Source organism: Neophocaena asiaeorientalis, unplaced genomic scaffold (assembly GCF_003031525.2).
Source record: "Neophocaena asiaeorientalis asiaeorientalis breed wild unplaced genomic scaffold, Neophocaena_asiaeorientalis_V1.1 scaffold618, whole genome shotgun sequence".
Taxonomy (NCBI): domain Eukaryota; kingdom Metazoa; phylum Chordata; class Mammalia; order Artiodactyla; family Phocoenidae; genus Neophocaena; species Neophocaena asiaeorientalis.
Window position 1 is genome coordinate 147,081 of NW_020173978.1, and position 25,294 is coordinate 172,374.

The 25,294-nt window shown below is 56.4% G+C and overlaps 2 protein-coding genes across 13 annotated transcripts in view; both read right to left on the bottom strand.

Annotated features, from left to right (window-relative positions):
* PDE2A (phosphodiesterase 2A) overlaps positions 1 to 15,576 on the bottom strand; it is a 103,224-nt gene extending 87,648 nt beyond the window's left edge. For 2 of the 6 annotated variants that reach the window (XM_024753334.1, XM_024753331.1), the window contains exons 1-4: positions 14,672 to 15,576; positions 14,373 to 14,465; positions 752 to 1,987; positions 432 to 663 (exon numbers count right to left, since the gene is read on the bottom strand). In XM_024753334.1, the coding sequence (XP_024609102.1) occupies positions 432 to 454 (23 nt within the window). In that variant the 5' untranslated portion in view covers positions 455 to 663; positions 752 to 1,987; positions 14,373 to 14,465; positions 14,672 to 15,576. Of the gene's footprint in view, positions 1 to 431; positions 664 to 751; positions 1,988 to 4,579; positions 7,060 to 13,791 lie in introns of those variants that run through there. The other 4 variants (XM_024753332.1, XM_024753328.1, XM_024753327.1 and 1 more) reach the window with 3 other exon arrangements.
* Positions 15,577 to 15,709: 133 nt separating this feature from the next.
* The window catches only part of ARAP1 (ArfGAP with RhoGAP domain, ankyrin repeat and PH domain 1), a 40,478-nt gene continuing 30,893 nt past the window's right edge, over positions 15,710 to 25,294 (bottom strand). For 2 of the 7 annotated variants that reach the window (XM_024753325.1, XM_024753321.1), the window contains 8 exons: positions 23,832 to 23,945; positions 23,448 to 23,593; positions 22,867 to 22,899; positions 19,143 to 19,225; positions 18,314 to 18,364; positions 18,080 to 18,143; positions 16,548 to 16,697; positions 15,710 to 16,297 (listed from right to left, as the gene is read on the bottom strand). In XM_024753325.1, the coding sequence (XP_024609093.1) occupies positions 16,280 to 16,297; positions 16,548 to 16,697; positions 18,080 to 18,143; positions 18,314 to 18,364; positions 19,143 to 19,225; positions 22,867 to 22,899; positions 23,448 to 23,593; positions 23,832 to 23,945 (659 nt within the window). In that variant the 3' untranslated portion in view covers positions 15,710 to 16,279. The other 5 variants (XM_024753326.1, XM_024753323.1, XM_024753324.1 and 2 more) reach the window with 4 other exon arrangements.

Consider the following 25,294-nt stretch of genomic DNA (forward strand, 5'->3'; position numbering starts at 1 on the left):
GGGGCAGAGGGGGTGGGAGGCCAGCATGGAAGGGGGTGACGTTTCATCCTCCCAGCCAAAGCTGCCAAGCCCAAGCTGGCTTATTTGCATATTACTTTGCATTCATTTGCATGCCACTTTCTGGAAGGGGCCCACTTTCTTCAGCCCCTGCCTCTCCCTCATTTCCAGAGTCTCTGTTTGTTCACTGAACACCCCATTCTCAAACAATGAGGAGACCCTCAGCAGGCCCAAGAATCTGCACCAGGCCTACATGTCAAAGCTGTTGGGGGACACCTTGGTGGTAGAAAGTGCTTCCTCTACTCTAACCTCAATTCCTTCACTCCTCTCCTACTCCAGCTCTGCCCAGTCCTTCCCCCACCCTTGAACTTCACACTTAGGCCACTCTGAACTCTTAATATTCCTCACATAAATAAAACCATGTTTGTGCTCACCTCAAGGCCTTTTTATGTGGCATTCCCTCTTCCTGGAGCTGTCTCTCAGTTCTGCCGGGAGAAGTGACTCTTCCTTTTAAGGCCAGCCCCAAGGCCCCTCCTCCTAAATTCCTTTGTCTGACACTGGCAGAGGTAGGAAAGACCACAGGCTTCCCTCCAAGTGGTCACTGGCTCTGTCCCTCTCCCTGAAGAGCTGCCACGTTTGGTAGGGCAGCAATCCATTGAATGGCTGCTGAAAGAAGGAAGGAAGGAATCCTGAGGCCCCTCCCCTGTCTATCTGAGCCCCTCCAGTCCCCCTCTCCCTGGATGACATCACTCACCTGCAGGAGGGGTGGGGCTAATAGTGTCTCTGCCTCCAACTCCCCCTCCTGTCCTGGGAAACTTCCCCTCATGCTCACAGCCGCTCTTGCGAAGCCAGGAGATTCCATAGGCCCTCTGTGCTGGTAGGACGTCCTCCTCATTGTCTATCCCCATTCCCTACTCTGGCCATGCCTGCTTCTTTATTTTTGGAGAGGGCGCAGGGACTGCTCAATCTGTTTTACCATCTGTAGTTGGAATAAAGGCCACTGATCTCTCATAGCACTACTGAACCACTATGCCCCAGCCTCGCCCTGCTTGGGAAGAAGGACAGTGACCCAGGATGGAGAAATGACACAAGGCCAGGCAGCCTGGAGTAGCTGGGCCTACAAGGGAAGGGCTGCCCAAGAGGGAAGGGATGAGCATGCTGCCCCTGGGGGTATGTAAGCAGGGCTGGATAGATCTGCGGCCAAGCTGTAGAGAGGAGTGAAGTAACTGCTAGAAGGTGGCCCAGATGCTCTTCATGTCCTCTCCGCCTTGGAGGCTGCACTGACTGAGCCTTGGTGCCCAGCCCTGTGCTGTGAGTGGGGTGGGGAAGCACAAGGAGGTGGCTCCTGCCTTTGAGGAACTCCTTGGCTGGCTGGGTAAGGAGCTCACACACAGGGGACATCACAGGGGAAGGCTGAATCGGGGCTGCATTCCTGACCCTGTACCATCAGGGAGAAAGACTTCAGGGTGGGTGATGGGATCAGAGGGAACGGGGAACCAAGGAGGGCTTCCTAAGGGAGGTTTCCTATGCAGAAGCCTTTCCCTAGCTCCCTAATTTTATGAGGAAAATCCAAGCCCCTACAAGCCCCTTAGCCTTGCACCTGAGACCCTACAGAATCTGGCCCCTTCTGCCTCTCTTCCTCTTCTCAACTCCCTTCTCACTCCTGCCAACCCAAACTCTCTTTGCCCCTCAAACACACTGTGCTTTCTCACATCTACCCACTTTTACAGGCTTTTTCCTCTGCCCTTCCCTGCCTAGGCAATTCTTATCCATCCCTCAAGATCCAGCTCAAATGTCTCCTCTTGGGCAGCCCTGGCTTGGCGCAGGCCCCCACTCCCACAGCTTCTCTCTGCCCAGCACTCTCCACTGCGTTGCCACTGCTGCCTTCCTCATCAGACTGGGCACTCCCTGAGAGCAGGGTCTGAGTCAGGGTCCTCTCTGTGTCTTCAGAGGCCAAGCCAGTGGGCACCAAACAGGCATTGGGGGATCTCTGTTGAGTAAAGGAATCAACAAATGAATGATCAGATGCAGGAATGGAAGCACACTGAGTGGGTAGATTGGAGAGGCCGAAGAGCAGAAGCCTGAGGAGTGCAGGCTGGACGTTACAGCAGCGTAGCTGAGGGTGAGACCCCCAGTCCATTAAGACTGAAGGGAGGTATTGCTGGGAGTTCTGCCTCCCCCATTTGGCCAGATCCCAGCCAAGCCATCAGTAATCCCCAGGGACAAGAGGCTGGAGTGGGAAGCAGGAAGAGAGCCAGGAGCCGTTTGGTGGGCAGGGGGAGCTGGGGGTGCAGGAGCATAAAGGCAGTTAACCCTCACTGAGCCATCCAGCTCAGGCAACCAAGAGGGCCTGTGCAGGCCCAAAGGGAAGAGGACTGAGACTCAGCACCAGCCTCGCAGCTGGAGGAGAGCGACAATGCCACAGCTTTGGTTTCCCTGTCTGGGAAGAGATGGCTCCACAGTCTCCGACCCTCTGCATCCTGGCTAGAAACCCTACAAGTGTCCCTTCACTACCTTCCATGTCTGAGCCTTCCAAGAGCTTTTCCTTCCCCACATCTAGACCCTCTGAGGTCATGCCACTGCACCCCCCCCCCAACCCTGGCCCAAGCCTGAGCCACTCCCATGCTCCCCTTCCCCATCCTCTTCCCCAAGCCCTCCAACCTCTCCCTTCAGAAAGCCCTGGTCTCATCTGCCCCTTGGCCCACGTGGCCCCAGACCTCACTGATACCCACACTGGTTTAGCCTCCACACTGGCCTCCTGGCTCCCACCTTTCCCTTCCAGTTTAACCTTGACAGTGCCATTGAGGCAGCTTTCTAAATCCCAAATCTGATCATGTCCCTCTGTTGCACAAAACCTTTCTGGACTCCCCAGGGCCCTCAGGATAAAGCCCAAGAAGCCTGGAGTTCAAAGCCCCGCACGATGTGGTTCCTGCCTACCCCTCCAGCTTCCTCATTGCACCAGGCACACACACCCCATCCCAACCCAGGGCCTTTGCTTATTCTGTGGCCACGCCCCACCCCCACCTCTTAGCTTGATCTTGGTCTTTACTGCTTAATTATTTTCAAGCTATTTTATGTTAGGAAGCTTAGGAGGCCCCAGAGAGCAGAGCCATTATTGCCTATTTCTTTTCTGGATCTCCCCACAGGGTGTAGAATGAATTGTCCTGAGCTCATGGAGGTGGTCATACATTCATCCACCCCAACCCGGCCTCGGTGGGCTAGTGTCCCAGCTGTGTCCTCAACCACCAGGGGAAGGAAACAGCCACTCACACACACTCAGATGAACACATAGACACACACACACACACACCAGCCACACAAGCACCAACATACACACTCATGTACACTAGCACCATGATCATACACCCACACTGGAACACATGCTAATACAGACACCCACGTATACACACACACACACACACACACACACACACACACGGTAGTATTAATATTCACACACTAACAAACACACACCAACATGAATACACATGGAATCAAACAACATGCTCAATCAATATTGAGTCACTCTATTTTGCAGACACAGCACACATGAACATGCATGCCAATATGCAAATTCAAACACACACATGCATACACACACACACCCCTGCACACATACTCTCACAAAAACTCTGAGAGTCACACCGGGATGCTCACACAGCCTGACAGGCTGCTACACACCCAACCACCAAGGACCACAGAACTCTACATGCTCCTCTACACCCCACGTCCCTTGTACCCCCCACATGTATGCACACTCACACACACACACACACAGCCTGGCATAGACCTGCACCGCCACTGACTTGGAGACACGTGTCACTTGCCTGCTACCTCGGCAGCCCTCAGAGGGTGGAAGGGCATCTCCACAGAAGCCCCCTCCACTCACCTGCACGCGCATCTCGCTGCATGCGGGTGCTCACGAGGCTGGGGCACAGGAGCCACATCCCAGCCAGCCCCATGACTCTCTCTGGGACAGGGGCTTCGGGGACAAAGTTGCCTAGATTGCCAGCTCTGAATCCCAACCCTCATTCCATGGAGAGCAGTTGCCCCAGACGCTCTCCTGCTCCAGGGGCACTCATTCATAATTCATGTTCTCTTTCTCTCTCCACACACACACACACACACACACACACACACACACACACACACACACACACACACACACACCCTGGTCTGGGACACCATCCCTCTCCAGAGTCCTGAATTAAGTCTATCAGACTCCAGGGCTCCTTGGAAACACACACACACACACACCGCCACACACACACACAGACCTCCCCCACCCCCAGCCCCTGAAGGGATGGTTCACATTCATTATCAAGCCCTCCCGTAGCCACCATCCCCTTCTATGGGACCCCAGCCCCAACACGCCCTAGGTTGATGTGAGGCACCCCCCCGCCCTGCACAGAGACCCCCCTCTATGCTATAGTCCAGCAACAGGGTGCCCTGGAGCAGGATCGATCCAACCACGTGGCTCAGCTCTACGCCAACCCCAGCCCCTTGGAGGGACTCCCAGGACCCTGTCCGTGGCACCTCCTGCAGCCACTCACCCGGACCCCAGCCCCTCGACAGTACTCACGGCTCAGCCGGTCGCGCTGCCGGGTACTGCTGGCTCCTGCAGAGGATGGAGTGGCCGCATGCCTGCCCCATCGCTCCTCATCATCTGCCTCCCCAGCCAGACTAAAGTGGCACCTCGCCCTGTCCACCCTGCCCGGGGTTCCAGGCAGGGCGCCTGGCCCAGCAGGCACGGGGACCAAAGCAGCGGCCTGTCCCCGGCTCAGCCGGGACTCAACACCCCAATCCAGCCCTGCTGCCCTGGCTGCTCCTGCTTCTCCGGCTGCCACTGCCTCTGCCGCTAGGCTTACTCTGGGAGGAGGTTGGAGCAGGTCTGGTAATGCAGAAGGGGGAGGGAGGAGGGAGGAGGTACAGAGAGGCCCAGACAGAGGGAGAGAGGGAGGGAGGGGTAGAGAGAGGCTCCGGCTGGGAGAGAGGAAAAGAAAGACTCACACACAGAGGGAGAGACTGAGAGAAACAGAGACAGGAAGGGGTAGAGAAACACATGAAGGAGAGGAGCGAGGGATCAAAGCCCCATAGAGATCAAGATGGAAATACAAAAGATCAGAGAGTCATAGGGAAAACACACACACAGAGGAACAAAGATGGGGAAAAAGACATGGAAATGGAGAGAGAGAGAGAGAGAGAGAGAGAGAGAGAGAGAAAGCTGAATGAGGACCCCAGAGAGAGAAATGTGAGGATAAGGGATTTTGAGGTATTTCCAATGCTTGTGAGCTAGGATGGGATCTGCGTATGAGGGGCAGGTAGACAGAACCCAGACCCTCAGGGCAAGGGGACACCCCCATGCCCTCCTCAAGTATGGAAGGGCCACAGGGCCTCCTGGCAGAACTGGATTCTCTGGCTTCCCTTACTGGGATTGTATCATGTCCTAGGGTGCATTCTCAGCATGGAGTTGGGTACACAGGAGGCTCAGGGGGCTTTTGCTGATGGTCTTTGGACTCAAAGCCTCATCACAGAGTCCACCTCTTGGGGGCTCTATTTAGCTCGGACACTGTGGGAGCTGATGCATGAGCATGGAATTCTACTAGGAGTTGTGGCACCCAGGCCACAGCACGCCTCACATGGCTTCACTGTCCACAGACTACAGGCATAGGGGAGGGCCTGCTTCACCTCTGCCATGTCCCTGAGGGCAGACAGACTCCTGACTCCTGAGGAGGAAGCGTTAACCTAATGGAATAGGGGCATTTTAGGCAATGGGACGGGTAGGGAACTGTCTCAGCAAAGCTCCTGTTGGACAGAGGAGAGAAAGCTCCACACCTGGAGGCAGGAGATGGGGGTTCGAGTCCTGGTTCCACCACTAACTTCCTCATTCATTCATTCAGTAACACCTACCACTGGCCAACTTCACCAGATATGACTCAACAGTGCCTTGCCTTGGAACAGCACCCAGGCAAGGGGAAGGGGGTACTTGCTGTGTGACAGAGGGGAGCACAGGGTCTGTGGTGCCCAGAGGGAGCCCAGCAGTTGGCAAGCATTTCCAGAAGACAGGATATCAGCTGGGTTTTTTAAGGCAAAGAGGGGGCCCCAGGAAAAGGGGGTGTATTCCAGGATAGAGGAGCTACACATAACCCTCACCAGTAACCCCAGCTCTCTGAGCTGTGATGGGGAGTAACCCCTGCCGCACACACCGAGCTCCAGGCAGAAAAGCCCACGAGGCTGAGTGGAAACCTGACCCTGCTGAGGGGTGTGGGTGCGTCCAGGGATGGGGGTGGACAGGAATGACCGAGCTTGTGCAGGAGGCCTGCCCAGGCCGAGGGCTACAGAAAGCAGTTGTGGAAGCGTTAGGAAAGAAAATGTGAGAGAGGCTTTGCTTCCCACTGTGGCCTCAGAAGGTGGAATTTTAGATCGCTGAAAGCTCTGGGCAAACTGTTTCCTCAACCTGGCCCATGCCTAGGACCTCGCCCCTCCATGCCTGCTAGCTAGGAAGGCATTCTACGGGCTCAGAAAGCCAAGGCCCTGGACCACATCCAGTTTTGGCCTTTCACAGCTCCCTTTCATGCCCTGAGGAGCCTGGCGGTCAGAAGCTGAGTCAGAGGATTCAAAGGAGGGTGCCTCCTGGGCGTGGAGGGGAGCAGGTGCATTGAGGCCTTACTTGCCTCTCAGCCTTCTTTCTCCTCTCCTGCTCTGGAAATGATGGTAGAGGTCTCATCCTCAACAATCTCCCAGGATTATGCTCAAGCAAGTCAGCGGGGGAGGCAGGGTCTCCTGCCCACCCCACTGCCACACCAGCCTCTACAGTTCCCCGGAAGTAAGGAGTCTGTAGGAATGAGGTGCAAGATCCAGGACTATGCGCACTCCAGGACTTAGAGCCAGGCAGGTATAAGTTCAAATCCCAGCTCTGTCATGTGCTCTGGGCAAGTTATTTAACCTCTCTGAACTTCAATTTAGTGTTCTCATCTGAAAGATGGGTGACAAACTCCAAACTCAAAGAGTTGTGAGGTTTGGGTAATGTCCGTAAAGTTCCTGGTACATAGTGCGTTCCCTCCCCTTCCCTCCCCTAAAGAGATTGAATTGATGGCGCCAAGGGAGTAACAGCCCCCAACGCTGGGGTAGGGTTCCTGCAAGGCAGTGTCGGGAGGGGGCAGGTGCCGAAAAGAGAGAAGGTCTGAGACTGTCCAGGCCTGCTCTTCACTCCCCCACCTCGAACCGGCCTGCAAAACCAGCCAGTGCAGGAACCAAAGGCCCCGTGAGATTACGGCGAAGCCCCGCCCCACCGCAGGCCCCACCCCCGGCCGCTCTCCAGGGTGCTGACCAGCTTGCACCGCGTTCACACGCCCTTGCCCACTGCCCCGCAGCCGGCCAGCAGACATCATTTTTTTGCTTGTTGGGGAGCTGGTGGGAAGCAGGATGTTCCTGGGAGGCGGGTGGCTGCCAAAAGCGACGGGAGGATGCAGCCTCTGGGATCCGGCCTCCGCTCCGCGCCCACCGCCTCGCGAGGACCGCAGGCTCCACAGGCTCCAGCTACCTCCTCACTGCCAAAGAAGGCGTCTTCTTCTCGTTGTCCTCCCCGGCCCCTCCCAGGCGGCTGTTTCACTCGCCGCTTCCAGACGGCCGCTCCTTTGTCTCCCTCACTGATTCTTCCTATTTTTGCCCCCTCACTGGAGGACCGGACCCTGCTTCCCCTCATTATCCACCCCAACCCCTCGGAGCATGGAGCGCTCCCCCAACACCGCAACTCCCGAGTGCCCCCTGTGGGCCAGCCCTCTCTCTGGAGCTCCAGATGTCCAGTACAGGCTACCTCCTCAACATATCCTCTGGGAACATCTCACAGGCCTCTCACACTCAAATATTCAACATCAACACATCTTTTGTCTTTATCAAAGGCATCAGCAAACGTCTAATCCCCAATCTGGAAACTTCAATGTTGCCCTGACTCTTCGCTCTTCTTCACTTCCTCTGTCAAATCTGTCATCAAGGCCTGTCAATTCTCCCTCTGTAATTCCCTCACATTTATCCACTCCCTCCTTGTGCTGAGCCCCAGCGTACTTCCCCCTTCCCTGGTCATTCTCCAGCCCCCTACTCCAACACAATCCCTTTATTCCATCTCCATCCTGCCTCTAACACTGACTTTCTAAGACATCTAGCTGGTCATGTTAACTCCTCCTCAAAACCTTTGCTTGGTTCCCAGTGCTCTCAGGATAAAGGCATTTGAGGTTTCTCATGATCGACCCTGGCTGACCTCTCCACCCTCTGCTCCAGGTGGCGCAGGGTCTAGTCCCTAAGCACATGCTAGTCCTTTCCTCCTCCTTGACTTGGTATATAGTCTGTTTCCCTTCCTAGGTTGACTTCCCTCTGTCTTCCTTTTCTCTGCCCATCCCAAATCCTGGCCCAGCCTTCCTAGGCCAATTCAACACACACCTGCCCCCACCCACCAGGGACAGGGTAGGCAGGAGGGGTAACTGGATTCTGGGCGGAGGATGCCTGGCTGTCTCTCCCCTCCCTAACTTGCCACCTGTCCCAACACCTCATCCCCCTGCTCAGGTCCATCTCCTTTCTCCTACTGGATCACATTTTCCTCAAGGACGGGCCGAAGTCCTATTCACCTCAGCGCCAGACCCCAGCCTTTGGGCAGCCTCACCAGGTACAAGTGAGAAATGTTGAGGTAGGAAAGTAGGAAGGAGACACAGGTGAGCGTGGAAATGAGATGGGGCACTTCAGAGCTCAGTCCAGGACACATTGGAGCAAGCCCTCAGTAAGAGGCTGCAGGTGGGTGTGAGGACACAGGTGGTGCAGGCCTCACCGATCTGCTGTGGGAATTCTCCTCCCCTGTAGGGAAAAGACTGAGGCTGTGGAACGTGAAACACCCCACTGCTCTCCAGGGGGAAGGCTGGTTATTGGCAGAACACCGGTTTCACGGAGGGTTGGCCCGAAAACTCCTGGGTGACTCCCTCTGGCTGGGCGCCAGGATGTCTACATCTGGGTCTTGGCAGCAAGATCCCAGCAGGGAGGTGGGGGAAAGCAACAGAGGGAACCATCCCACAGTGCTTCTCCTTCCCCTCCTCAGTCAGAAGCTGCCAACTGTGGCTCCAAGGACAATGGCTAGAGGAGCACCATGTCCTTGGCAGGGGCCTGGCATACTTCCCTGTATTTCCACATTAAGCACAGACCCCACCACACCATGGGTGACAAGGTCTTTGCTGAAAGGAACAAAAGGTCACCACTGCCTCCAGAATGGCTTCTTCCACATCTCAGGAAGGTGGCTTTGGGGATGCAGAAACTGAGAGCTGAGGCATTCATTGTGGGCCTACTTCAGGTTCCAGGATCGGCCAATGCTGCCCTATGAGGGAAGGGGTGACCTCAGGTGGGGGCAGTGAGCTCCCCGTTCCTGCTGGGCAGGGGGGTGAAGTGGTGGAACAGACAGCAAGTTCAGGGAGGGGAGAGGCAGCCCCTCAGCTCAGAATCCTATCATTCTACCTACACTGCCCCATGGATGGGGTGGGAGTGCTGAACTGGCCCAGGAAGATTGGCAGACTTAGGGTGGGCACAGATGAGAGGAGAGGGATGTCAGCCTAGGATGGGGCTGGACCAGACACTTGGAAGTGCCTTCTGCCCAAGGTCGAGGTCATCTCCTGGGATACGGATCAGGCAGCATAGGTGCTAGAGCCAGTAGACTCCAATCCCTCATTGTACAGATGGGGGAACAGGTGAGAGAGGGCAGAAACACACCGAGGTCGCACGGTGAGTCAAGGGCAGGGCTGGGCCTATGACCAAGCACTGCTGGTCACTGCCCCACTGGACTAGCTCCTCCTCTTGTAATCTTTCACCTCCCCTCGTCCAGCTGGACAGAGGGCTGGGAGGGAAATCTGCAGATACAGCTTGTAACCCTGGGAAGGGATCCCCAGGAATGTGTAATTTCAGCAGGGGCAGGTCAGAAAAGGAGTGACTCTGTGGCTTCCAACTCTGGGAAAGGTTTTACCCTCCTTGCCGCCCTGGCCCAGCTCCCTCACCTCCACCACCCTCCAATCCAGCACACTAGCATCCTCCTTACCAGGAGGCCCCGAGCCACCCACTCAGCCCTAATCTACCTCTTCCCCCTCGTCACTCCCTGCACCTGAGTGGGGGGGCAGGAGGGGGTGCGACTCAGTGGGATAAAGGCAGCTGCTATATTTGAATGATTACATAAGCCGGCAGGGAAGCAGCTGCAACGTGACTCCATCAAGGTCGGGAGAGAAGTTGCGTCTGGGCCCAGGAGGGAGGATCTTCTCCCTCCATCCTGAGGCTCCAGCCTGGGTTTAGACAGGACTCTGAAAGAACCTGGAGATTGCGAACTAGTTTATGCACTGCCGGACTGCAAGGGAGCTTTTCCCTAGGACTAAATATGCTGTTCCCTCTCCATCACCTTAGAAAAGAAACCTCCTGACTTCTCGAAACCCTAAGGCCAGACCTAGACTGAGCCCCAGATCTTTCCCCAGGAACTCTCTCCAGAAGGAAAGACAGAACGGAAAACACAGTTTGTCACTGATTTAGAAGAGTGCCTGCTGGGAAGGGAACCATGCATAAAGCCTTGGCTTGCCCACGCTGGCTGGGGAAGACCTGTGTTCCTGTTCCAGCTCTACCATTTACTAGTCACTTGACACTGGCAAGTCTATGCCTCAGTTTCTTCACGGATAAAATAAGAACAAAAAGTAACTTTTTTATAGGGTTTGTTACAAGGATTAAACAAAATGACACATACAAAGCCTTAGCCCAGCAGGTGGTGGGTGCTTCATAAGGGCTTATCAGGATCATCATTTGCATCGTCATTACTGCAACACTGAAGACTGGCTGGAGACCTCCCAGGTGGCTGAACTGACCTCTTCGCCCCACTGACAGCTGATCTGAGCAGAAGGTGGGAGGCCAGAGGAGAGAACTGAGATCTAAGAGTCAGGAGCTCAGCCAGACATGCTGCGTGCCCCTGGGCAAACCCCTGCCCTCTCTGGCCCTCAGTCTATAAATGAGCCCTCAGGGTCCCCAGCTCTGGAGTTCGTGTTTGCAAAATGATTTTACCCTACTGGGATTAGTGACCTGTGGTAGTGGAAGCTGCAGGAGAGCTGGTCAGGATGGGGGTGATCTGGGGGTGGTACGAGCTGGAGGCGGGCACGGCAGCCAGTGCTGGGCACCAGGCCCAGCACAAGGCCTACCTCCTCAGGGCCTCTTGGCAGCTCCTCCTAGGGGGTTCTGGGGGCCCCCGGAGGAGGATGGCTGTGCCCACCGGGCTTTGTTGCCATGACGCTGGTCTCCATGGTGTTAGGCACACAGCCCTCCCTTCACCCAGGAGGAGGGACTGGAAGTGACAGAAGCTGAGGAGGCTCAGGCCCTGGGCCCCCCTGGCCTGTCCCTCTGTCTCCATCAGTGCCCGTGAGGTCCCCATCCTGTGCCCCTCAGGAGGGAGGGCAGGGAGGAAGGACAGCTTCCACCTCAGAGGGTCAGAAGAGTGACCCAGAGAGGACAGAGTGACTGCGGTGCAGGGAGAGACATGCAGGAGTGCAGAGGAGTGGCAGAGAGGAGGGAAGGGTAGGGAGAGCTGGGGAGACGCAGAAGGCGGAAGGGCGGGGTGGTGGGGAAGAACACACTGTAGTCACGAAGGGGGAAGGGCCTCCCAAGCTGACAAGTGGTGGGAGGCACCATCCAGCCCATCTCTTTGGTCTCAGTGTTTTGAGGTGGGTGGTGGTGGGAGGACAGAGTGGAGGAGCGGGAGGGAGGGGGGCAATTTTCCTAGAGAGCTTTGTGTGCAGGGGCGTTCATACACGTGCAGCGTGTGTGTGTGTGTGTGTGTGTGTGTGTGTGTGTAAGTTCAGGAGAAAGTATGCAGGTACCACGTGTGTGCAGGGCATGAGTGTGTGTGTGGCATGTGTGTGCCTGTGCCACTGTGTCTCCAGGGTGATAAATACAGCAGTAGGAGCTGTAACCATGGCAGAGAAGATGCGGAAATTTCCACAGGCTGAAAGTGGCGTGGGAGCGGCGAATACGCTGGGGTTGAACCAGCTTGGTCTGACCAAGGAACCCTTTCCCTGACAGCTCTTCCCTGGACCAGTCTCTAGCTGGACCCAAGTGGCCAGGACACACACATGTGGGCACGTGCGCGTGCACACACACACACACACACACACACACACACATCCTAAGTGCACCCTAAGTTCTTCTGCATGGAAGAACAATCCAGAAGGGCTTCCTGAAGGAGGGGTCATATTGGAAGAGAGGTTGGGAGGTTCATGCCAGCTATCTTTCTATGTATATGAGAGACAGACAGACATACCCCAGGCCAAAGTCTGGGTCACTTAGGTCACAGAGCTGACCAAAGGAAGCTGGCTGGGGAAGACCCCAACACCAGAGGCATGGGGGACAGGCCCTGGAGTGACAGTGGCGCACTAAGCTCCAACCACAACAGGCTGCTCGCTGCAGGGCCACATCAGCTTGCCTGTGGCTCCTGCCATTCCCTCTCCCAGAAATGTCTCCCTCTCAACTCCACCTGCAGAAACACTGCTTGTCCCTCCAGGCTCACCTCCTCTTTGGAGTCTTTCTTGATCAATTCCCCCAACCAGAAAACCTCCTCCTTCCCCCACACCACTTATTCATCTGCTCCAGCTCATTGTTCAGTGAAGCCCTGAACACACTGTAGGTGTTCAAGAAATGCTTGTTGAATGAAAATATATTGGGCCTGGAAAGGACTCTGGATGCCATGATGCCTCCCCAGACATATTTGGGAAGGGGGTTATCGAGGGACAGTGCTAGGTACTTCACGCTTATTAGCTCATTTAATCCTCCCATTAGTGGGTGCTATTAATACCTCCAAAGAACAGAAGAGAAAACTGAGGATCAGAGACCTCAGGAACTCAGCCAAATCTAGTTTGTAGACGGGAGTGTCGGCATCTGCCCCGACAGTTGGCATCCACACCCCCGCTTTTCAAAAACAACCGGTTGTTTGGGGCTTCCCTGGTGGTGCAGTGGTTGAGAATCTGCCTGCTAATGCAGGGGACACGGGTTCAAGCCCTGGTCTGGGAGGATCCCACATGCCGCGGAGCAACTAGGCCCGTGAGTCACAACTACTGAGTCTGCGCGTCTGGAGCCTGTGCTCCGCAACAAGAGAGCCCGCAATAGTCAGAGGCCTGTGCACCGCGATGAAGAGTGGCCCCTGCTTGCCACAACTAGAGAAAGCCCACACACAGAAACGAAGACCCAACACAGCAAAAATAAATAAATAAATAATTAAACTCCTACCCCCAACATCTTCTTTAAAAAAAAACACAAAAAAAAACCAACAACCAGTTGTGGGCAGGGGGCTTAGGAGCCATGAGAGCTTGGGGCCAGGAAAGAAGGTCTCAGCTCCAGGCCCCGCTTCCAATCCCCGGGCTCAGGGGGAGGCGGAGAGGAGGCAGGGCCCATCTTCCCTTCCCCAGCCCCATTGATTTCTTGTGGAGCCCAGTGGTCTCCTGAGGCCCGGCCCTCGAGGGCTGGATGGCTGCTGAATGCTTTGCAGGGTAGGCGGGTTGAGCAGGAAGGAGGCGGAAGAGAGACAGACACCCCACACCACCTCCCAGCCCCCACTCCCCACCTGGCTCAGCGTCCTCTCCATCCACAATGCCGTCACCCCCAAGCTCTGACTTGCCATAGCCTTCTCTCCCAGGCCTCCCCATGCTCCCCTGCCATTAGGCCGTGACTTGGGTTGACCCTGGAAGCCCTGTCCTCCTCCCCAAACACTTCGACCCACCCTCACCCCAACTTGCACCCCCTCCTTACCATGTACAGCTGGAAAGGCTTCCAGTCTTCAGGGCCAATTCAGGGGCACCTCCTCCTCCAGGAAGCCTCCTGCCTCTCCAAGAGCTGCTGCCCACACCTCGGCAGGTCTGGCTCCAGGTTCTTTATCCATCCCCCTCAACCCAACCTCAAATAATATGTGAACAAACCACCCAGGGTCCCAAGAGACCCCATATCTACAAATCTTTGTCACAAAGACAAGCAGAGCCTCCTGCCCTAATCCACCCACCACTGCTGTCTTTACCATAATTCATTACGGTTGAGGCCCCGAAGACTCCCGTTGGGATGTCATCCCTGATCCCCAGGAAAAGCACTTTAAGCATCATTAACTCTTGACAGTTCAGATCCCCTTCCCCAGGGGACAAATGGGGCCACTTATGAGAGGAGACAGCAGAGCTGGAATCAGGAAGGGAGTGGAGGAAGGAGAACCCCCCAAAATGGGGCAGTGGAAATGGACCTCAACCCTGATTCAGAAGAGCTGTGTGACCTTGGGCAAGTCATTTCCCTTCTCTGGCCTTTCTTCCTCTGCCAGGAGACAGTACATAGAATACACAGGCACTGACCCACAAAGGCCTTTCCTCCCTCCTTCGGGTTCCAATGGCCTGGGAGTCCAAAGCACTTCTTGTATTGTGCTGCCTTCCACAGTATCACCAGCCCTGGGGGCAAAGGCAGGGAGGGCCAGGTCTCACCCCACACTCCAACAGAAAACATGGGGTCCTCCAGAACCTGTTCTGGGACCCAGCAATGTTGAGTTGTCCGTGGCTGCCCCCTGGTGGCCCAATGCGGTCATTGCAGGCTGTCCCTGAGCTGGGGCAAGTGACACTTGGCAGCCTAGCGGGGGAGCGCCTCCAGTCTCACCCACCCTCTCTCTGGGCCTCAGGGTTAGCTGGTCAGTCCAAGGTCAGATCCAGGGAAGAATTCCAGCCCCTGAGCACTTGAACAAGGGTCTTCTCCTGGCTGCAGGTGGAATGGTCAGCCTGGCCTGGAGCAGCCCACCTAGGGCAAGACAAAAGTGGGAGACTCGGGGTGGGGGTGGGGCTTAGTCCCAGCCTGTGAAGTCGGCCAGAGAACCCATTCCAGTCTGGCATCTACCTCCCCTTCCCGAGAGACAGGAACAAGGAAGCTGGAGTCCAGGCCACCAAGACCCCCACCTGCATCCAGGCCTCCCCACTGAACTGGATCAGTGAGAAGTCAGGGGCTTCCCAGCTTGCCCAGCTCCAGTGGCTGAGGCTGAGGCTGGGAGGTCAGCCTGTCTGCCCGCTGGGCCCCTGGAGAGAGGCTGGTAATGAGGCTCTAGGCAGAGGTGGAATGTGGTATCTGGCACCTTCCCAGGGAGTCCCAAATTCGTCTCTGAACAGCTCGTTATCGCCCCCCCACTTGCCAGGGCCCTGTCTTCTTGGAGGTGGCCAGTGAGGGCAGCTTCCTGGTCCAAGGCAGGGCACCTCTGAAGGGGTGTGCACGGAAGCCAAGGGTAACCTGAGGACCTTCTTCCTAATTTAATAAAGCTCCTGTCACTCCCTCCGTGACCTTGTGTCTCTAGAAGGGCTAATGACGAGCTACCCTGAGTCACTCACGTACCACACAACCAGCCCCTGGCTCAGAATCAGACTGCAGCAGGGAGAGGGACTCAATCTAGCTGGGGTCTGTCCTGGTCAGAGTCAGGACCAGCAATCCCCACGCCATCTGTACAGGAGTACAATGAGGACAGCTTGGAGCCAGCCTGGGGCTCTGTCTGGGGCAGGGGGAGAGTATCTGGACAGCTGAGGGCCTGGAGACAGCAGGGTCAGGTCCCCAGCTTCAGGGTCCAAGGCACTCACCTCTGGAGTGCCTGTCCTCCTGTCCCCTCTTACCCTGGGACACCTGAAACCCCCAACCAATCATAGACCTCAGCACCAGGGGATAAAATATACAGATATATTTATATTATCAAAAGGTCCCCAAAGTGGGGAAGGGGCACCGGGCAGCCTAGGCCCTCCCCGTAAGCCCAGACCAGAAGGGGGGCTAAAGTCCCCCAAGTCCAGTTCTCAGCCCTGTATACATTTACCCAAGAGCTCCCTCCCCACCCCAGCTGAGTGTTCCTTTAGAGCTGTTCTGGAGTCTGCGGCAGAGGGGTGGGCTCCCTTCCAGCGGGGGCCCCAGGGCCTTGAGCCTCTGAAAGGATGGCAGTCTGCCAGCGTGCCTCACTGATGCCCATCTCTCCAACCCCTTAAACTCAGGGTGTGTGACCCAGCGGGGGAGCAGGCCAGGCCAGGAGGGCTGAGCACCTGGACAGAGCAGGTAAGGGATTCCTCCTCAGGCAGACCCTGCTGCCTGCCCCCCACGTCCTGGCCAGGGAACCCCAGGCTGCAGTCAGGATGAGGGGTCTGGGGGTGCGGCTTCCTCATGTGCCCCCTGCTGGCTCACACCAGGCACGCAGGGCATGAGGGTGTCTGCCCACGAAGGCTTCACGGTGGCAGAGTCCCACCTGCGATCAGACGTTTCGGAGGAGCTGTGGGAAGGCACAGAAGTCCAGATTCCATGAGCACGTTGTGAAGACTCACAGGGAGCAGGGGCCAGGGGCCAGCAGAGAGGGGTCTCCCGGGAACCAGGTGAACCAAAGGGGCCTGTCAGGACTCCCAATGAGGACGGAGGGACAGGGCCGGAGGGCACTCAGAGAGGAGAAGCAGAGCGAGTCAGGTGGAAGGCAGGCTCCAGCCAGGTTCCCAGCCGCCTGCCCACAGGAATGGAGAGCCACTCACAGAAAGGGGGTCCGCAGTAAAGGCAGCCACGCTCCGGCGCATCTCATTCTCACTGCCGCGCAGGGGGATCAGCGAAACACTGCCCAGCCGGACCTCAGGCACCGCCCGGGACACGCGTGAGGGTTCTGAGGGCCACACCAGGCCGTCGTGCTGGGCAGCAGGGGAGAGGAGGGGTGTTGGGGCCTGGGCTCGGTTCGCTGGCCTAGACACTCAGCTCCGGATCCACCCACCCTTCCAAGAAATGCCTCCAGCTATGATCTGAGGTGAAACCCTCGGCTTTGATCTGAGCCGATATGAGAAGCAGCTGTTAGGAGAACATGACTGTATCCCTGGCAAAGCCCAGCCAATTACATTACTCAACAACCCTCATTTCCAGGTCCACAAACAAACCGCTTCAAGAACGCAGTGCCAAGAAAACAGTTCTAGAGGAACATGTCTGCTTCCTTTCACCAGGAACCAAGAAAACTCTAGAATCTGCTCTGTTTCCCTTTAGACTTTGACTACCAGGAAGCTCAGGGCTAAAAGAGCTCAGCCCAAGCCCTGGTACAGTTTTGTCTCCCTTCTCCCCAAACAATTCTGAGCTCTCATTTTAAAAACCTGTTTTGGGATTTCCTCGGTGGTCCAGTGGTTAAGAGTCCGTGCTCCCACTGCCTGGGGCACGGGTTCAATCCCTGGTTGGGGAACTAAGATCCCGCATGCCGCACGGCCAAAAGACAAACAAACAAACACCTATTTTATGTCCAACCCACCCCTCTAGCCCTGCTCTGGCTTCGAGTCCTCCCCAGCCTGTTCCCACCTGGCCCACTGCAGCAACTACCTCACTGGCCTCCTCACTTCCAGGCTCGGCCCTTCAGCCCATCCTCCCCTGCACACCGCACCCAGAATGGACCCTCAGACTCAGACTCAACCCTGCGCACCACTCTTGCTTAAAACTCTCCCTTCAAACTGCCGACTAGGTCAAGTTCAGCTTCCTTGGCATGGCCTTCAAGACTGAGATTTTACTCCCAACTTTGTTTCCAGTGCCAACTTCTAGCGTGCCTGGCTTCTCCCTTTACACCCTGTCGGCAATCCTGCTACGCCTGTGTGCAAACTGTTCCCTTTGCCTCGAAGCCGCCCCACCCCCGCCTTTGCTTGGTGAACGCTCCCTCATCCCCAAAGATTCAGCTTCCACGATACCCGCTCCCTGCTGCCTTCCTCACCTCACCCAACACCTCCTTGAGGTAGGGTCCCTGGCTTCCCTCTGTCACCACAGCACTGGGCTCTAACAGGCTCCTTCTGGGTCTGTTTTCCTTTCTACGTGGGGAGTGAGTGCCCGAGGGAAGGGGTCTGCACCCTCTGTCTCTAGCATGCCTGGCTCAGGGCTGGACCAGAGCAGGTACCAGGAAGGGTTTACGTGAGAATGAACGAACAAGTGGATTAAAGGCAACTCAACATCCTGAAGCAATCGGTGGCCTGAGCAGTGAAGAAGCACTCATACCCCTTCTCTGTAATGGAGGCTTCCCGGGACCCACCCCACACCCCGCGCCTGGTACCTGCATGAAGAGGAAAGTGGCGAACCACTCCCGGAGCTCCATCTGCGTCTCACAGCACAGGTACCTACAGGGTGGGGCACAGGTCTGGATGCCGCCAGCGCCTGGCTGAGCAGGGATACCCTACCGTGTTCCCCCGCCCAGGGTCTCGGGGGCAGGGCCCACATCTGGACAGTGAGGGGATCCAACCAAGGGGGACATGCTACCATCTCTCCTCGGCATGGGGCCCTCACTCACCACTGCTGCTTCTCGTGTTTCTCTGTCTCGTGCACCACCGTGAAGCCCCAGCTGCAGAGAAGGGGCAGGTGGGGTCACTTGACAGCCCAGAGAGGCCTCATAGCCCCAGTGAGAGCCTAGGACAGAGCCCAGAAGCCTGGGCCAGGGCTGGGGGCAGAGTTCAAGTCCTTCTGTGGGCACAGCACATCCCGGCCGCTGCCTCTTCCTCTCACAGCCCTGCCAGCCTCCCAGGGCCTCGGCTCCCCCACCCCCCAGAGAGAAGCAGGCACAGCCAGCGGGTAAAAGGTGAATGCCAGAAACCCCAGCCTAGTGACTGCAGTCAACAACAGTGATAGTGGCTATGCATCACTTTTCAACTTTTAAATCATACCACCGTATCAATTATGCTTCAACTCAAAAAAGAAAAAAAAAAAAAAAAAAAAAAAAAAAAAAAAAACCATACAACCACCCTTTGGAACAGGCGTGCCATTATTTTCCCCATTCCTCAGATGTGGGAAGTGAGGCACAGAAAGGTCCCAGAGCTAGTCAGTGACTAACTGGATTTCAATCCAGGCCAATGGTTCTTAAACATGAGCAAGCATCAGAGTCCCCTAGGTGGCTTGTGACAGCACAGACTGCTGGCCCCAGCCCCAGAATCCGTGATTTAGCAGGTCTGGGGTGGTACCCAAGAATTCGGGTTTCTAATGTGTTTCCAGGTGGTCTGGGAGACCACACCCTCAGAACTATGAGCCAGTCCCTGTCAAGTTCACAGCCCTCAGCTGTGCCTCCCCCATCAGTTCTGAGCCCCGCAGGCCCTGGTCGTGGACCCACCTCCCCCGCCCCAGCTCACCAGGTGGGTGGCCGGAGTTTCTTCTTCACTCCCAGGTAGATTTTGAGACTCCTGACGGGCCACTCCTTCTCAGGCCGGTGACTCTGGGTGGCGGAGGAAGAAGGAGTAGGAACTTCAGTCAGTCAGGGGGCGCACTGGGGCAGATCTCCCAACTGGGTGCCTCCCTCCCCCCTCTCCCCAGCCTCTCTACCTCCCAGCCCAGGAGCCCTCCTCCAGCAAGCCTTCCTGACAAAGCCCTCCCTGCTCACAATCTAGCTCAACAGAGCCCCCAGGCCTCTCTCCCTGCCCCAGCATCAGACAGTCAACCCTTGTCCCCGAGGTAGCTGGATGTCCACAGCAGTTGATCCCCAGTCCCTCCCTGCTGCCCTGCAAATTGAGAACTGATCTGTGTCAATATCATAGGCTGATCCAGGCTGTCTGCAGAGGGACAAGTCTGCACATTGCACATCACCCTTTGGCACCAAACTGAAAGAGTGTACAGGAGCTGAGAGCCTCGGCTGTCTGTCTGTCTCAGGTTATTTATTCTTCACCCTTCCCTGCCCCATGGAGGCTCCAGGGTTGACTGTGTGAACAGAAGGCTTGCAAGGTGAGCAGTTACTGGCTCCTTGGTTCCACAAAGGGAAGGCTAATGACTCAAGCTGAAGCAGAATGGCCGTTCCGTGGACCACAGGAAGAACTTCCCAGTGGTCTAGGCCAGGAAGCGGCAGACCAAAGTACTGGGGAGGGGCACAGATCACTGACATGCTCATCTCTGGTCCCCACCTCCGCATACGGGTCTGGGCTCGGAAGGAGCAGGCTGGCTCAGAGGCAGGGGGATGGGAGCATTGACCTCCAGTGAAGCAGCGGGTTGGAGGTCAAGCTAATGAGCCTTCCTCCTGCTCTGGGAGCCACTTGCTTGAAACCCTGCCCCCACCAGGCACCCCTGGTGCCAACAGGGACACCAGGGTGGATGGCAGGGGAGGGGCAGTCACTTACAACCAAAACTGGGGGTCACAGATTGAGCCACCTCTACTGTTCCCCACCATTGCTCCCAGCCACCCCCAGGCATGGCTCCTCAGCAGGAACAAAAAGAGGGGACTAGGGGATGGCCAGGGAGATGGAGAATTTCGGGAATTGGTGGACTTCCCTGTGAGGTCACAATAGGATGGGCTGCCTAGGGAATCAGTGGAGACTTTGGTGCTATCACAGCGGGTGTAGTTTAAGGAGGGCTTATTAGGAACCTTCACCCTGCTTTCACCCCCAGTCCTCCTACCGACCAAGCCCCTGAAGGGGGAGCCCCACATCTCCTGCACATACATAGCAGGACAACGGCTATGTGCCCAAGAGGGCCAGAACAAGGTGAGCTGCGGGTACAGGATGATCAGGGCTGCAGGCAGGGAGGAAACAGGGCAGAGATAAGGAAAGCAGGCTGCTGATATGGGAGAAACAATGTCTAGGGAGAATACAAGAAAGAAGAGGCCTGCATGCAAGCAGGGAAGACACAAGGCTGAGAGCACTGAAGAAATCAGACTGCAGTCGGAAGAAACCAGGCAGCAGGAATGGAAAGACTGAGACAGAGGCCGTAAAAGAAGTTAGGCTGCAGGCATGGAACATCCAGCTCTGAGCATGACAGGAGAAAGGATGTGGGGGAAACTGAGCCGCAGGTACAGAAGGAATCAGGCTGAGGGAATGAAAAGCAGACAGTGGGCTTGGAAGAAGTCGGGCTGTGGGTGTGAGGGGAAGAGAACTAAAAGCAAGGAGTAAAGTGACTCCGGAGTGGGCGGAGCCAGCCCAGGCGTGTGACAGGAACAGTGGTTGCAGTCAGGGCGTGGAGAGGATTAAGGGAATGGAGGTGGTCAGGCCAGGCTGTGGCTCCTTCAGAACCAGAAAAAAACAACCCTCAGGCCGCTACTTCCTCAGGTACTGGAGCGTGTGGCGTGTATGTGGCAGGCTTATGATGTGAGCATGGCCAAGACAAGAAGGTTGAGGGGGACTTTGGGGGGCAGGGGGAGCATCAGTCAATGTAATCTTCATTTCTGATCAAACAGCTCATGTTGCCAGCATCTCCGAGGTATAAGGTCACTGGCAGGGAATGAAGTTCACTCCTTGATGCTCAAAGACCTCTGCTGGAACCAAGATCTTAATGTGCTTTTCCCAGGGGCCTCAGGGTCTTTAACAATGGGAGACTCCAGGACGAGGCTTGGGTGTTCACATAGCCCGAACTGCCAGGGACTGTCCCAATTTCAAATCTTCTGTCCTGTTGCCCCATAAACTAGCAAATACCAGAATCACCAACACCTCAGTAGCCAAAACACACCTTCCCAGGGCTCCTGTGAGACCAGTTGCCGGCTGCCACTGGGGAGAGCACCATCTAGCCCTGAGCTGACCAGCCCTTGCTATGAGGTCTTGGTTCCTATATTTCAAGGAACAAAAAGCTGAAGCTTTGAGGCTAACAAATCTGGGTTCGAGTCCCAAGCTACCACCTAGAGATGGCCTTGGGCAAGTCACCTGAAGCCTGCTTTCTCACCTGTGAAAAAGGGACAATACCCCTCCACACAGGACAGTAGTGAGATTACATGTCCCAGTATGTGAAAGGCTGGGCACCAAGCCTGGTTCGATAAACATTAGATCTGCTTCTTTCTAGCTCTCCTGCCTCCTCTCCTCTGTGTCAAGGGACCAGCAGCTGCTTTTCCAGGTGCCTCAGCCATTCTCCCTCCTCCCTGCCCACATTGACGGTCTGGTTCTATTCCAAGGGGCTAAGCACCCCTAGAGGGAGAGGGCCAGGGAAATAGCATCTAGAACTAAGGGGAACTGACCGGAGGGGTGGATGGGCCCAGAAGCAAGGACGTGATCACAGAGGGAGGCAAAGGAAAGAAGAAGAGGCGTTCCCCACAAGGGTCAGCAGGAGCCCAGGCTGCATTAATAGAGGTGTAACGTGTAGAGAGAGGGAGGTGAGGGTCCTGCTCTATCTGCTGGGCTCCCACGGCAGCCAGGCCTGTCCAGATGTCCTCAGGAGACGCAAGGGGCAGAAAGGGCAGGAGACACTGGTAGGAGCTCAGGCTGGACCCCTGGCCTTAGAAACCCGTTTCTGTTGCCTGTCTCTGCAGAGCATCTATACTCTGTGGCATCCAAGGCACAGCTGGGATCCACAGGGGTGTCGTGGGAGGCAGATCTCAGCCGAACCTGAACAGTGATACTCAGTATGATACTATCATTCTAGGGGTAGAGCAGCACCAAGGGAGGAGAGAATGAACTCCCCTCTCCCAGGGTGTGCAAACAAAGGCCGGCAACCAGCTAGGGAGGCTACTACAGCTGGGGAATACACCACAAGCCTCTGTAGTCCTGCTCTTGCATTTTAAGATGAGGGCAGTAGCAAGGACATTCTAATAGCCCTGGAACTCTCTCCAGGGCTGGAAAGAGGGTGGTTCCAGGGGTGGCAGGAGGTGAAGATCAGAGCTCTAATCCAAACCTAGGGGCTTCCATGAACTGGCTCCACAGCCTCCACCCTGAATCTTTTGGAAAAGTCTAGAGCATCGCACTGATGGGGGACCTTATCTTGGGGGAAGGACTCTGGGATAGGGTTGGGGATGAAGAGAAGGAGCCTAGGCCACAAGCCCTCGGGTGGAGGCTGGGAAACCATGCCTGGAGATGGCCAGGAGTTCTGGCTGGGTCCCCATGCTCCCACTAGGCTCACTTGGCCCCCAGGAGGTGTAAGGCAGCCGGCAGTTGACCCACAGCTACTCACGGTCTCAGGGGCCCCGCTCCATGGCCTCTGGCTCTGTTTGATAGAGGATCAGGGTTACGGAAGAAGGAGGCCCAGGTCCAGAGCTAGGACAGTGTGTGTAGTGGTGCATGGCGGGATGTGGCTTGTATGCTGGGGCAGCGGGGGCAGTGCTAGGACGGAGATGGTGTCTGGTCTGGGAGGACGCCCGGCGTGTGGACAGCATGGGCGTGCATGGAGTGGGCCGGGACGGGGTATGGCCTATGAAGCAACAAGGCATGCACAGGCCACACCCTGGGGCTGTCACCACGTAGCATGTTCTTGTGGGTGCCATGACCAGGCACAGGTGAGCAGCACAAGCCTGATGTGATGGCATCCAGGTACCAGGGCCTAGGAGAGCTCCAGGGCAAAGCCATGTGATCACCGAGGGCCACAGCAGGAGGGTCTCTGAGAATCCACAGCTCCCCACAACTGCTGTGCCACCCCAAGACCCCGTGATGGGGATGCTCCCATTGTTAGGCCCAGGGGGACATCTGTGCTCGGGTGTCTGAGCACACCTGGGTGCTGGTGCCCACCTCGGGGCAGGACCCAGCAGGATCACGTACCCGGACCTCCTTGTAGAGCCGCAGGCAGCTGCTGTTGAGGATGAAGTAGCGATCGTGGAAGCCACCTGAGGGCAGGCCCAGGCCCAGGAGGCTGCGGTCCTCTCGGAACTTCATCATGCCGTGCTTGGTTTCACCCACATGGCTGGCTGGGGGAGGAGTGGAGTGGGCACAGCTGCACCAACCCCCCGCCCACAGACACAGACACCCAGGGCAGGGTCCCAGGATGAAGGAAACTGCTCCATCCTGCCCCAGCCTCCGAAGAGGCCTGCCCGCCTGGCGCCCTCTGCCTGGGCTGTTCCTGATCTTGCCCCAGCTCTGGATGGAGGGACCTACCACCAGGTTGCCCGACCCTGTAGGCACCACCCATCCAGGGACACCACCTACCTAGGTACAGCAGCATGGCCTCCATGGACTGGTGCTTCTTCACCACCAGGTAGCTGTCCATGCCCAGCCCATGCAGGATGGGCAGCACCTTCTCCGCAAAGTGCAGGGGGCGCTCTGGGGAGAGGGCACACCGTCACCAGGGCCACTTGGCCTGACAGCACTGAGGGCTGGCCCATGGACACACATCACCTACGTGCCCAAGGGCACTGTCTACTCCCTCTGCCTCCTGGCACCACATCGTTGCCCTGACCACCTCCCACACCCAACACATGTGGCTGGGACCAAACCTGCTCCAACCCAACATGTCCAAAACCAAGCCGGTGATCTTCCCTGTGTGTCCTCATCAGGGAAACCGGCACCACCCTCCAGGCCACCCAGGTCAGAAACAAACCCTCCTCCCTCTCAGCTTCCATGTGTCAAATCTCTCTGCTTCTGTCCATCTCCTTGCAGCCACCCTGGCCCATGATCCCATCTTCTTGGACCAGTACTGTGGCCTCTGAAGCAGTCTCTGCTGTGTGCTCTCATCCCCTCTCCCCACATCTCTCTACCCAGCAGTAAGGAGCAATCTTTTCAAGCTCCCAACCACTCACCCTTCAATGGACTTGCATTGTTGTCAGGCCCTGAGGGCGGCCTCCGCCTTTATCTCCAGCCCCATCCCAGGCCACAACCTCTCACCGTCCTTTATCTTAAGCTCCTTAAAAGAATAGTGCCCCCAGCCACCACAGGGCCTTTGCCCATGCTGTTCCCACTGCCTCGAAGTACTTTCCCCTCTTCTTCACCAAGGAACCCCTACTCTGCCTTAACCTCCTAACCCAGGGACTCCAAAGCCAAAGACCCTGTTATACGCTCTGGTGACGGACTTCCCTGGTGGCGCAGTGGTTGAGAATCCGCCTGCCAATGCAGGAGACATGGGTTTGATCCCTGGTCTAGGAAGATCCCACGTGCCACGGAGCAACTGAGCCCGTGCGCCACAACTACTGAGCCTGCACTCCAGCGCCCGCAAGCCACAACTACTGAGCCTGCACTCTACAGCCCGTGCTCCGCAAGAAAGAGAAGCCACCGCAATGAGGAGCCCGCGCACCGCAAAGAAGAGTAGCCCCGCTCACCACCCGCCACAACTAGAGAAAGCCCACGTGCAGCAACAAAGACCCAATGCAGCAAAAATAAATAAATGAATAATAAAAATTTTAAAAAAGCTCTGGTAGCATTGTGGCCCTTTCCTTCACAGCAGTTAACATGGCTGTAGTTGTGCATTTACCAGTGTGATCATGGGACTAGTGTCTCTATTCCATACCAGACTACCCGCAAGAGGGTAGGGACTGTGTTTCTGGCTTCTCTGCCCAGTGCCTGGCACTCAACAAATAACGGTAAAACAAATGAACAGATACGCCCTCATCCTCCACTGCCACTGAGACCATCCTTCACCCTAAAATGCCTTTATCACTCCCCTTCACCTTCCCCTT